At 29.4% G+C, this 12,711-nt stretch overlaps 3 protein-coding genes across 4 annotated transcripts; 2 read left to right on the top strand and 1 right to left on the bottom strand.

Moving 5' to 3' along the window:
- Positions 1–268: 268 nt before the first annotated feature.
- On the bottom strand, positions 269–2,785 carry Tim17b (Translocase of the inner mitochondrial membrane 17b). Its single transcript, XM_088193195.1, has 4 exons — positions 2,670–2,785; positions 1,661–1,813; positions 1,425–1,602; positions 269–718 (listed from the first exon to the last, which is right to left on the bottom strand). The coding sequence occupies exons 2-4, from the start codon at positions 1,802–1,804 to the stop codon at positions 546–548; spliced, it is 495 nt and encodes a 164-aa protein (XP_088049321.1). The 5' UTR covers positions 1,805–1,813; positions 2,670–2,785; the 3' UTR covers positions 269–545.
- A 2,868-nt stretch (positions 2,786–5,653) lies between these two features.
- LOC148239010 (uncharacterized) lies at positions 5,654–7,492 on the top strand. The gene is made up of 8 exons (XM_088193218.1): positions 5,654–5,799; positions 5,915–6,230; positions 6,292–6,366; positions 6,431–6,532; positions 6,600–6,731; positions 6,804–6,968; positions 7,113–7,250; positions 7,321–7,492. Exons 2-8 carry the CDS (start codon positions 5,943–5,945, stop codon positions 7,405–7,407), a joined length of 987 nt encoding a protein of 328 aa, XP_088049344.1. The 5' UTR covers positions 5,654–5,799; positions 5,915–5,942; the 3' UTR covers positions 7,408–7,492.
- A 4,178-nt stretch (positions 7,493–11,670) lies between these two features.
- Eh (Eclosion hormone) lies at positions 11,671–12,329 on the top strand. Of its 2 annotated transcripts, none has more exons than XM_088193231.1 (3): positions 11,671–11,770; positions 11,887–11,983; positions 12,059–12,329. In XM_088193231.1, the coding sequence occupies exons 2-3, from the start codon at positions 11,899–11,901 to the stop codon at positions 12,232–12,234; spliced, it is 261 nt and encodes an 86-aa protein (XP_088049357.1). In that variant the 5' UTR covers positions 11,671–11,770; positions 11,887–11,898; the 3' UTR covers positions 12,235–12,329. The 2 variants fall into 2 exon arrangements, with proteins under 2 accessions (XP_088049357.1, XP_088049365.1); XM_088193239.1 differs by having other exon boundaries at positions 11,736–11,809.
- The last annotated feature ends 382 nt before the right edge of the window (positions 12,330–12,711 follow it).

Consider the following 12,711-nt stretch of genomic DNA (forward strand, 5'->3'; position numbering starts at 1 on the left):
TTTTTCTATACTTTAAAGTGAGACCTACAGTCAATTTTTGCATACCAGTAGTTTATTAATCATAAAAATAATCCTTATAGAAAGCAAAGACAGTCAGATTCTGTTGCTTATAACGGTAATCTATTTGTGATAATTATTGCAGAAAACAGTAAAATTGTATTTTAAATAATTTTTCGACATCTAACATTGGAATTCAAAGGGATAACCAGAAGTAATCATAGGATAATTTTTTAAAGCCTCAATGGAATTTTAATAAAAATATATGAAATTCATAATTAAGTTTTAATATTTAACTAATTTACATTTATTTGGAATTTCTCATCTAAAATAAGAAAGTTTAGACATCATGTAACTTAAAAATAAAAGCGCTGTCAAATAAATTTAATAACTCACACTTAGATCACAATTTCATAAAGATTGTAACAATTTGAACTAGTATTACGTAGCCTCCTACGTAAGCGAACTCGACACCGGGTAAAAAACAGTCACTGCCGCTTTTTTCGCGTCGAGTTCGCTTACATAGGATCTACCTTAGTATATTAAGTTCAATTATTATGTGACGCCATTCCCGGTGCACCCAGCGCTGACGGATCTTCAAATATCGGTGCTTGAGGCTTGAACTGTTCGGCTGTGATTCTCGAAAACATAATTCCAATGCCTTCGATAAGGGCGAGTAGGACACCGCCGACAATTGCACTGCCGGCCATCGCGGGAACACCTAAAAGAATCACATGAATAGTAAACAATGACACTGTCAAGGGTCAGCAGATTATAGACTATTCAATATGTGATCCATCTCACTCACTCTCATATAAATGTAATAGATGCACATATGTTTGTGATTTCTGAAAATTTCTGTCAATTACCAGCAAAAGGTTTATGGAGTTGGATAGCTAGCTCTCGATAAGTAGTCACATGAGCAATTATGGCCCTTACCTACATAGACAGGCTTACACTTCAGTACACTATGCAGACTGAGGCTAATAAACCAGACTGTCTAGAAGGTATAGAAGACACGGTATGAAGTGGCCTACAGGTGGCAATACAAATCAAGCGTGCAACATTAAGGCACTACAATAGCTTAAAATGGATGCCGCACTTGAGGAGCAACGCACTATCGTATCGTTTGTTTTTTGAGTAGCGAAGGGGTGGAACCTGTTGACATTTATAAACAAATGAAAGTAAAGTATGGTGATGCACGTCTGTCTCTTTAACAAGCGACCTTCTCAAAGAGGCCTTTTTTCTAAATATATGTATCTATGCATCTTGTAAGAGCTGAAAAACTTTTGCATATTTTTTGACACACATAATTTACAAAAGAAAACATTAAAGGTTTTCATTTGACCCTCCCTCGTTTATACATGTATAAATTTTCACTGACTTGAATGATGATAAAATGTATATATTACATTATTTATAATTACCATTTCGAGCTGCTAATATTCCACCAGTTAAAGCACCACTCATTATGGAATTCCAAGGATCTTCTTTTTTTCTTATATGTACTAGTGTGCAGTCAATAGTGGAGAACATACCGCCCCAGACTCCGAAATTTCCGGCTATTATGGGTGACTTATGCTTGACTGCCGTTAAACTGCCAATCTAAAGAAAAACATTAGTCAATATCGTAAAGAAAAGATTCGTTGATCAAGTAACTTACCAATCTTTTGTTAAAGCCAGAGGGTGCGTTTCTGAATCCTTTGATGGAGTGAAATATTCCACCTCCGATAGCGCCCATCAGGAAAGCGCCACCACAATCGTCGAGGATTCTCCACGGGCATGGTTCGCGCGTATATTCATCCATATTTTATAACTAGAAAATAATATTATCAGTTTGGAAAGAGAGCGTGAAAGTAAATTCAAAAAGTGAAAAATATTGCAGAATTGCAAGTTCATAAATAAATAATTTTATAGCATTTGTGATAGTCTGTGTTATCCTTATCTTGTACTGTTGTATAAGTTGATACAAGTGGATATAAAAAGATAATTAATCTTAAAGAAAAAAGATTTCAAGCATGGAGAGAAGAATAAAACTGCATAGTTACCCGTTAAAAATGAATGTTTTTGTAGTATAAAGTTACTTGTATACTTTTGGCATGAAGGACACAGATAAGGAAATGAAATTGGCTTTTGCATGCGACATTATTAGATGATAATAATAAAAACTGAGAGAACAATCGACAATGTTTCTGGAATGGCAAAATAGCAATGTTTTTTGCTAAAAAATTATATTTTAAGGGTGAAAATCAAATAATAAATGTCCAATTCCAACAGTTGCTTGTTCCGATTATTTACCCGAGTCAATATGCGGTTGTTTTATTAATTAAAATCTATTAATTTTATGTTGTGACAATCTTCTTCTATGCCGAAGATATATAGAAATAGTAACATTTTATAGTAATGATGAAATATTATATTATAATTGTATTAAATCATATTTAATAGCGATCAATTATATTTTATATCATTTAACACATTCTAAATAGTCAGTTCACAGATAAAACCATACTATTTTATCAATCATGGCAATGAACGTTGATTAGAAACGTCATTTGCGAAATGTCAGTTACATTTTTCATTATATTATTGCTAATAAATTAAATACGTTATATAACACATAATTGTTTCAAATATAGATATAAATATACACAAAATTAAAAATAACTCACTGTATATCCGCCGAACCTCAAAAATGGGCCCCTCTGGCTATTTGATTCTTAAAAGTGGTCTTAACGCGCGTTTTAGTAGCCATTGTTTTGCGCCCACGTGAAAATATTTTTTATGTACCTAATTTATTCATGTTTTTATTACAAATATTTTATTACAACTTAAAAAAATAACTATAAACTGTTTATTAATTTTAATTAATAAGCGGAATTTTTTATACTTAATACGTATTCAAATTTTAGGTATGTGTTGCAAATAAAGTTTTTATAGTATATTTTCTGTATATAAATGTTTTCTTTTAAGTTTTCAATTCAATTACAAAATTTTGCTTATAACCTTATATTTTCCCCAACTTTACGGGAAAATAATACTTTATAAAATTATATTTTAAGAAGCCTAAATGACTAATCAAAATATAAATACAGGAACGCTATTCCCTTTTTAGGTAATCAGTGTAATTTCAGTTTATGTGAACCCAGAGACGAATATTCTAGTTATATTATTTTTGCGTTGTAGTTGAGTTGTACAGTGTGCTGTCGATTACTATTCAATTAACCCCAACAACATTTTATCAGATCTTCTAACTTAGTTACCAATAATGTTAATTACCTTAGGCCCAATAATGTTCAGCGTCCCGGGTTCACGGTCATCTCGGAATTTTGTTCGAGAAGGTTTACGGAGTACTAATTGCCACTAGGTGTAAAAAGGGGCAAAACCATTTCGAGGTTTTCGTTTTAGAAGGAAAAAATGTTGCATTTGGTATAAAAAAAGGCATTTCGAAAATATTGCTTAAAATCCGAATTTGTTTTTAGAAGTTCTTGATACCGTGCTAAATATAGTAAAATAGGTCCCTCATTCAGAATAAATAGCGCCCTCATTTGTAGTAATTAACGGCCCTTTTGGGGTTGACGCTCCGGGTGACCGCCAGTACAACTTAGCCCTCAAACTGACCATAGTAAAAAATAACGGCACGATGTTTCGGTGCGTTTCAGCTCTACTACACCACTGTTTGTTTAGCCATTTCCTTGCTTGATTAATTAGTTGTTATTGTTTCCTTGGCTAGATTATTTTAGTGTAATTTGTGTAAAGGAATTTTATTTATAGAAAAATTTTATTTTATTGTAATTCAGCAATATAAGTTATATACAAAAGCAGTTAAAACGCATTAAAATTATATTTACCGATATTAAATATATTTTTATCAATAATATTAAATATTAAAAAAAATAGCAAAATAGTAAAAAAAACTACAACAATGATAGAATTATACCTCTCATATAGTTCAAATAATGCCTTATTACTTAAAACAATAAGCTCTTAAATAATTTTTAATTTATCAAACCTATCTGCGATTTTTTTGTATCTATAGCAAAAAATAACACTGAACAAAAATTAAAATAGTATTTTTCTGTTATATTCACTATTTTGACTGGTAGCAGATAGACACATATTGAGCCGCTGCAGTAGCACTTTATTGAACGATTTTAAATTACAGCCCGTCCAAGATATGAACGACCATCGTCATAGTACTGGTAAGAGAATTTAATAGGGTGACCATGTGAAATTACAAGTGCAATTAATTTTTACTTTTTTAATTTTATTTGTTGAGGAAAATGTAAAATAACACTTGCTTACTTATTTTGCTTATTTGTATACATATTTAACTCAAAAACATGACAGCACTCACCAAAATATTATTTAAGACGTATACCGATGGCGGCAACTTTGGCGCAAAATAATAAAGGCGAGCGAAAATGGCCCGATTTTATGACCCGTCATAAAATCACTTAAGGGACAAATTTTTACAAAAAATACGGTTAACCATCGGGTGCGGGTATAAGCGCAGAGACATCTAAAACATAATTTATGGGTTGTACGGAACAGAATGTAAATATTTAATAATATATGTAAACAAAGAACAATAACATCGCGAACGTGTTTGAGCGCGAAACATTATAGTTTTTAATGCAATTTCCAGCGCATGGTCACCCTACTTTAAAAACATCCCTGATTTAGTATTGGTAACGTTCTCATATCGGTGTAAAAAAATTCGTGGAAAACTGTAGATGTGTGCATGAATGCGTACACGCACCCTTATTTACAATACAACGACGATGGTCGTTAACACCTTGGACAGACTATACATGTTTATACAAGTGAGTCAGTGTCGACAAGTGAAGGTTAGTTATGCTAGTGTTACCAAAGTGCCGCCAAGTTTTGGCCATATAAAACCTGAATAAACACATACATATATATATATATATATATATATATATATATATATATATATATATATATAAATAGGCACCATACAATATAAATGTTTTATTTCACTTTTAATTTATATAGATACATTACATTTCCAAAACATATTTCAAAAATTTATGAATTTCGAATGTTTGTTTTAAATATATTTTTTTATAAAAAAAGTAATTTGATAATCATAAATTCTGGGAGTCCTTACTTTTACTTATTTACGAAGTCATACAAGCTTTTTCATGTAAATAATTAGGTTTAGTAATTTCCCCACTGCAGTCTACGTCATATTTAATTGAATATTAGCTGTATAGCATTGTATTTTTTTAATGGAGAATATGTAAAAAAAAATGCTATAATAATATTAAATTATTCCCCCCCCCCTATAATAATTAAAATATAAATGATTCTTTCTTTTTAAATATACTTACAAAAATCGTTACTAAATATTATCTCTTAAGGATTTTAATTTAATTTATTTTTTTCTTTAAATTAGAAAAATTAACTATTTTTTTTGCAATATTTTAGTTGGTAATATTTTTGCAATTTATGTTTATAATATTTATTTTTATCTGTTTTATTATTACTATTATATATATTTTTTTTTTAAATATAATAAACTTTTGAATATTTTTACTCATATTACTGTATCCCAATACAAAATCCTCTATGCACTTTCAATATATTAATTTATTAATATAATATAATTATTTCATCTCATATTCCCGTAATCTATGTAAAAAATAAACTTGAACGCGTAAAATCATGACGAACGTCGAATCTAAATTTAGTCATCTGCTTTGAAGAACAGAAATGACTATTTTTACTCCACACCACATGACTCTGTTCAGAAGCAACATAGTTCTTCTGGTATAGGTGAGTAAACAGTTGTGTTCCATAGCTTTTCAACTCAATTTTAGTTTTAGGTTAACTTTTTTGTACAACATCATCAAACTACTGTTTACAACATAATATGGTTTTAACTTCACAGAAAATTATAAATAAATCCACTCTTTACAATGGCTGATGCTAATCAGACGAGTGCTGAAGATGCAAATAAGATTTTGGAACAACAACTACTATGCAATATACAGGAAAACACCAATATAAACACCGTTATTCAAAGTTGTGATGTAAAAGATACCAAAAATGTAGAAAGAGAGCACGAAATTGTCGCAGATACAACTAGCAGCATGGAAATTGTAAAAGAGAGCGTTGTACCGGAACCCGTTGTTGAGCCGTTACTTGTTGACGATAACAAATCTGAAGTTGAACAACCAAATCTAGAATTGAGTGACTGTAACAAGGTAATAAAATATTTTTATTAATGAGATCATTGACGAGACTAAATATTAAGAGTTATTTTAGGATGAATCTAAAGATTCTAACGATCAACAAGTTTCTTCATCTACCGACAGTTGCTCTACATCTAATATGACGCAGGTATGCAACAAATTTACTGAGATGTAGTATTTTTTTATTACTAAATAATACATATATTTCAAAGGACGATTGGAAAATGAGAGAAAGTGATCTTTTAAAGAAAATATCATCATTAGAAAAACAATCAGATGAAACCACAATGAAAGGATTACAGATACAATTGAAGGTACATATATTATATTATTTTGATGTGCAACATCTTTATATTATATAATATGACTGGATGGTTTTAGGTAAAATGTGAAGAGAACGAAATCCTAAAAGCTCAAGTAGTGAACTTACAAACAGAAGTGAGCGCCGTGATGAAGAAGCCGAATGCCAAAAATAAGGATATGGTATTAAAGATTAAAAAGCAGCACGAAGATGTATAATTTTAAATAAATTTACTTTTATATTTTATTATATATAAATCATGAATATCATTGTATATATTTTAGCTTTTGACTAAGGCGAAAGGTATGATATTTGATAAGACAAAAATGATCAAAAACCAAGAGTTGCAGATTGAAGCGTTGACGACACAAGTCTCATCGTTGAAAGAAGTTGTTAGTATTACTAAGAATTTGTTGGAGATACGTAATATGGAGGTTACTCACTTACAGGTGACTAAATAATCTATTATATTAACATATACTTTTAACAACTTATAATGGTTGTTGAAGAAAATATGGTAATACATCCATTATTCTTTGTTTATGTTAAGATCAAGATATATTGCATACATTTTTAATAAACACTATTTACAGGATCGATTACAAGTAATGGATATGAAGTTGCAAGCTGAGAAAGAAAGACACAACTTGATGATTAAAAAGATTGACAGTGGCACAATGTTAAATGCTGAACTGAAAATGGAATATGAGAAGCAGTTGATCTTGTTCAAGGTTTGTATAATTGAATTTATTTTAAGTTTTTTATTTCACTTATACTTAATTATATATTTATACGTTACAGGAATTAAAGCGTCGTTATGAAGAAAAGTTTGTAAAGTTGGAAGCACAACTTAAGATACAAAACGGTGAAACTAGTTCTTCAGAATAAATTTATTATATGTACATAATATTTTTTTATATAATAAATTTTGTACTTTTAATACATTAAATAATGTAAAGTATTAACCTATTAATTATGTTCAATTTTATTTACAACATAGCTAAAAATATAGAAGTTATATAAATAGATAAATAATATTTTATATAATTATACATATAGATGAGACACTTTGGTGCTAATGCAATTTCCATTTCTATCAGTGGTTCGTTATACGGAAAGAATTCATGCAGAGTTGGTTTTATCTTGTACCAAATTGAATTAAGAAAGAAGCTGTCCATTTCCGTTTAATAGGAATGGGTTCTCAATATAAATACTTGCCCTGAGGGTAGTAAGACATTCTCAAGTCACATCTATTGGGATTCACACATCTTGGAGCAGAAAAAAATAGGTAAGATAACTTCTATGTGAATGTATAACATTATGTTTTTATCGTTTTAAAAGCACCAAAGATTTACATAAACTTAGATTCAATTTATTTATATACCATTTTATAATATGTGAGATTTATGTTGCATTAATTGTACAATGCAAAAGCTCAATGTTATCTCTGCAACTCAATATCATACCGAGACTTTAAAAAGAACCCTGATAAATTAAATATAAAACATTGCAATAGAATTACATCGTACAATAGATTGTTATAACCAAACTTATGTAACTAAAATAATAATAAATAATTAAAATAATTAAATTATTTATTGTATTTTTATTGAATTAAAAACCAATATTGAAAAATCAAATAAATTGTCTAACCAACGAATTTGTCGAAGTAATCATAGTGTTTTATTAACTATTTTTCTTGTTTAGTACATTTATTATTATTTTCTGTTAAGCTAGTTGCTAATTTGTTTGAAAAGGTATTTTATGTATTTTTATATTTAGCGTTTCATTAAAAGTTTAGTTAATTTAAAACTAAGTATAGCAAATAATTATAGTTGGAAATAGAGAATCGATTTTTTAATTCAATATTTTAGTATTAATTTATTACTGAAGGATCGTAACCAAGCAAGTTTAAATCAGAATTTTCCTGTTTGACTAAGTTTTTAGGTCATAGAATAATCTGAATAATTAGGTAGGAAGTAGGAAGTTTGAATTTTCCTACAGGAAGTAGGAAAAAGTATAAAAGGAAACTTCTTTGGATGAACATGACATGATTATTTATATCGTACAATCACCATGTAGTTGACATTTGCAATTAATAATTAATCAATTTTTATACAGAATGTATCTAAAGTGATTATTTATTTTGCAGAAAATTAAGTAAAAAAGGAAACAAAAATATATTTAAAAAGTTTCAATTTGACCACCAACGATGCATATTTATAGTTCATGGTGACTTCATGTGTTGCGAAACACGACCAAGTTCATGAATAGCTTAGTAGTAAATGTTTTGTAATACTTTTCTTTTACAAAAAAACCGTTCTTTTATATAAATTAAAATTAGGTGAACTTAGCGAAATAATACAATTTTCAAGGTATGTTGTTTTTTTTTATATATAAGTATATATATTTAATTACTTCATACATACTTTCATTCACGAAAACAAATCTTTCGTGAGTTTTTCTATATTTCTTAATTAAATTTATTACTTATATTTTCTAACTACATATATTTTTGATTAACATAAAAATTAATTCATGCTATTAGGGAATCTAGTTCTATCGAATGACCAGGCATAGGATTTTTTTTTGGGTTTTAGGGTTGCAAACTGTCAAGCAAAAAGAGCAACTTAATTGCAAAAACTGCTGATGGTGTGATCGATTTTCCTAAACAAAACTTAACCGCTTGGTTAAGATTATACATTTTTATATAATTTAACATATTTTATCCCCAAAAGCTATCAATTAAATTTAATAAAATGTCGAATCAGATAGTCTGATTGTCTTAATATTATAATTTTGAACATGTATAAATCATCTGTAAAATGAAAACAAAAATATAATTGATTTGAACGCAAAAAATAATATCTCAAAAAAACTCATGTTTAGTTGAAACAAATTATTTTAAAATTAAGTAAAAAATATTCAGGATAAATAGTTTATATAATTAATTATATAAACTATTCGGCATTATAATTTACAATGAATAGATTAGGAGTAGGGTCCGGTTTTTAATAAAAGCGCATTTTATTAATAACAATTCCAGTCTGCTGCGGGGACTCGAACCCGTGGCTTATGGGTTATCAGTCCAGACCTTAAGGACTAAGCTATTCCGGACTTATCTGAGCCTGTGGGCCTCTATTTGCCCAGGTCTATTTTACACGATTCTTTTTTTATTTTTAACCGATAAAAACTTACATGTTAATGTACGATATTATATAAATTTTATCTTGAACATATTCATATCTTCGTACAGGTATGCTGTGTTACTTTCTGAAAGTTTAATGTACACTATTATTTCTCGTATTGTTTTATAAGTATATATATTTATGGCATTAAAAACTATGCTTGGTAATCCGAGTCATCATACATGAGTAATATATTTTGATATTGATTAGGTTGATTTTTATAGATGACGCCATCTCTAAACTCAAAACCATACAGGAAATACAGCCTGCTTTAAAAGTTATTAGCACATGTCAATAATTTATGGTCGTCCGTATGCGGAAAGTGCAAAACATAATGTGATATAATAAAGAAGCAGTCGAGTTGCGCAGCGATGGTTATAAATTGTTGGATGCTTCTCAAAAATGCGGAAGGCGCTTCCAAACAGCTGATGTCGTAACGTTCGCGAATTGTTTAAATACAATAATATTTATATGTGTATAAATAGACATAGCACAAAAGAAAAACTTGTTTCCGGATCTGATCGAATGACCATACAAAGAAGAGACATGGAGATAGTAGACCTTCGCTTTCGGGTCAGCGCACTTCGGCGGTAACCTTGTCTAAAAAACCGACGTCGTTAATAACCAGAGCTCTTGCACGTAATAAAAAAGAGTGATATGAGCAATAAATACGATTCTCACGTTCAGAATCATAAATGGCCGGTTCATTTCCTGATTCGTTTATAATCAGTGGCGCATCAATGCATCATGCGAATGAGTGAGTCGCTAGCTATTGGCATAGGTGGGCGTCTCAAAGATGAAAGTTTATTTAAACAAAATTTAGTTTCTATTTTTATGTATAGAGAAAAGAACTAAAAATATCTGTTTTTCGGAAATTTTCTCTGCTATACCACTGATACATCTTTTAATACTATCGTTTCAAAAAAGTCGAAAAGACTTTTCAGATAGAAAGATAACTATCTTATAATCAAAGCTATCGTTAGATATATTTTATTTTTATTAAAAAAATAGCTTAGAGAGAGAGAGAGAGAGCTGATAAATTATGTATTATTTTTTTCTTTAAACTTGAAAGAAAGCGTGATTTTATTTTCTTATAGATTGCATTCTAATAAATATTTACTTTTATATATTCATTACAAAAAGTTTTGATGTATAAAATAGTCATTGAAAAACAAATAAGAACATGACTTTTACTATGGAAATTTATAAATTTGGCTTATACAATTTATCATATACATAATGCAAAGCTCTGTATGAATATAGGTTATTTTTAAATTAAAAGCTTGGCTATGCCAATAAAATATAATGATTTCTTTCATATATAATTCTCATCAATTTTCCAAAATTCGCTTAAAAATCTATTTTTTCCAGTACTATATTCCGACAAAATGATTTAATTTGTTTTCCATTACTAAATAATGAGCTTTACAGGTGAAAAATATAATACCTTGAATGTACCAGAAAAACAATTTTGTAAACAAACATATTCTTTATCTATAAAACCATTGCTAAATTCACATTACTTTAAATTAAATAAGTTTACATGGAATGCTCAATGTCAAATAATGTTTTTAAAAACTTGCATGGTATGAACTTGAAAGTGTGTTTTTAAATTAAATTAGTTTAAAATAATATCTCTGGTTTGTAAAATAAGAAAAAAATAATAAAAAAAATTAGTAAAATTGAGCTCTATTAATTTTGTTATAAATTTAAAATAAAAACGTATTTTTGTTCTATAAAATCTTAAATGTGTTGCTTAAATCATACACAAAGTACCTTAATTGAAGAAATGAGATTCCTAGTCTCACATGCTTATCTTCTACTGGTTACTATGATCTACTACGATCGAGACTGGCGATTCGGCTCGATCAGCTGAGCCTGCCGGTTTTTGCTTCCTAGGTACCTGCCGGAAGGACACCGAAGCCAACACGTTTGGCATGCACGGTATGTGTGATTGAGAACTGCGCGAAGATCCGGCAAAGGAAAAGTATTAAAGGAGCTCATACGGATGCTGCTGTCGAATTCGACGTATGCTTGCTCCGGTCGGTAGTCTCCAATCCTAAGTAGGTTCACCAGAACCGATCGGCGGCAGTTGGCACACAGTATCGCGAACAATATTTTTCGCATTCGATTCGTACAGATAATAAATATCTATTGTTTTAATCTTTTTCTGATTTAGAAAAGCAATACGATGAACGGACGAATTGCCTTGTTAGTGTTCGGAATTGTGATGCTGGCTGCGTGGAACAGTCAAGTGGAAGCCAACCCAGCTATTGGTAAGATATAATCTAAAAATATATCATATATTCTTAGTACTTACATTAATAACATAATTATTTTTTGTAATATAGTCGGATACGACTTGTTGGGAGTTTGCATCAAGAATTGTGCACAATGTAAAAAAATGTATGGACCATGGTTCGAAGGACAATTATGTGCCGATGCTTGTATCAAATTTAAGGGAAAGATTATTCCTGACTGCGAGGACGTTGGATCTATAGCACCATTCCTAAATAAACTGGAATAAAACTGATTTATAATAGCTGCAACGAAATGATCTCAATTATATTAATTTATTTATACTATTGTATTATTTATCTGATATTATATAAATGAAAAATAAATGTGATATGATATAATATAATATGCATTATTAATTTATAAAAAATCATAATCCTATGTTCAATTTTCAGTCAGTCAGCGAAATGGAATTCAAAACTGATTTGTAGTGTTATAATGATTAAAATATTATAATATATAGCATGCAAAAAACACAGTACAATGTGCATTTTTTATCTGCTTATTAAAAATTTGCGAATGTTCTAAAAATAATAGTAGGTATGAGAGTATTTCTACTGTAATTTAAAAATATGTCTAAGTGCCTACTTTAATGGCATAAAAACGTGTTATACTTTTAATTCAGGAGATGAAAGTTGCACCATGATCATCTGCCTCAATTGCCAAGATACTGAGCGAAAAAAAGCAACTAGTTATCCAATCGAGT

Source organism: Plectrocnemia conspersa, unplaced genomic scaffold (assembly GCF_051122295.1).
Source record: "Plectrocnemia conspersa isolate PC_06_02 unplaced genomic scaffold, ASM5112229v1 ptg000001l, whole genome shotgun sequence".
NCBI classification, from domain to species: Eukaryota; Metazoa; Arthropoda; class Insecta; order Trichoptera; family Polycentropodidae; genus Plectrocnemia; species Plectrocnemia conspersa.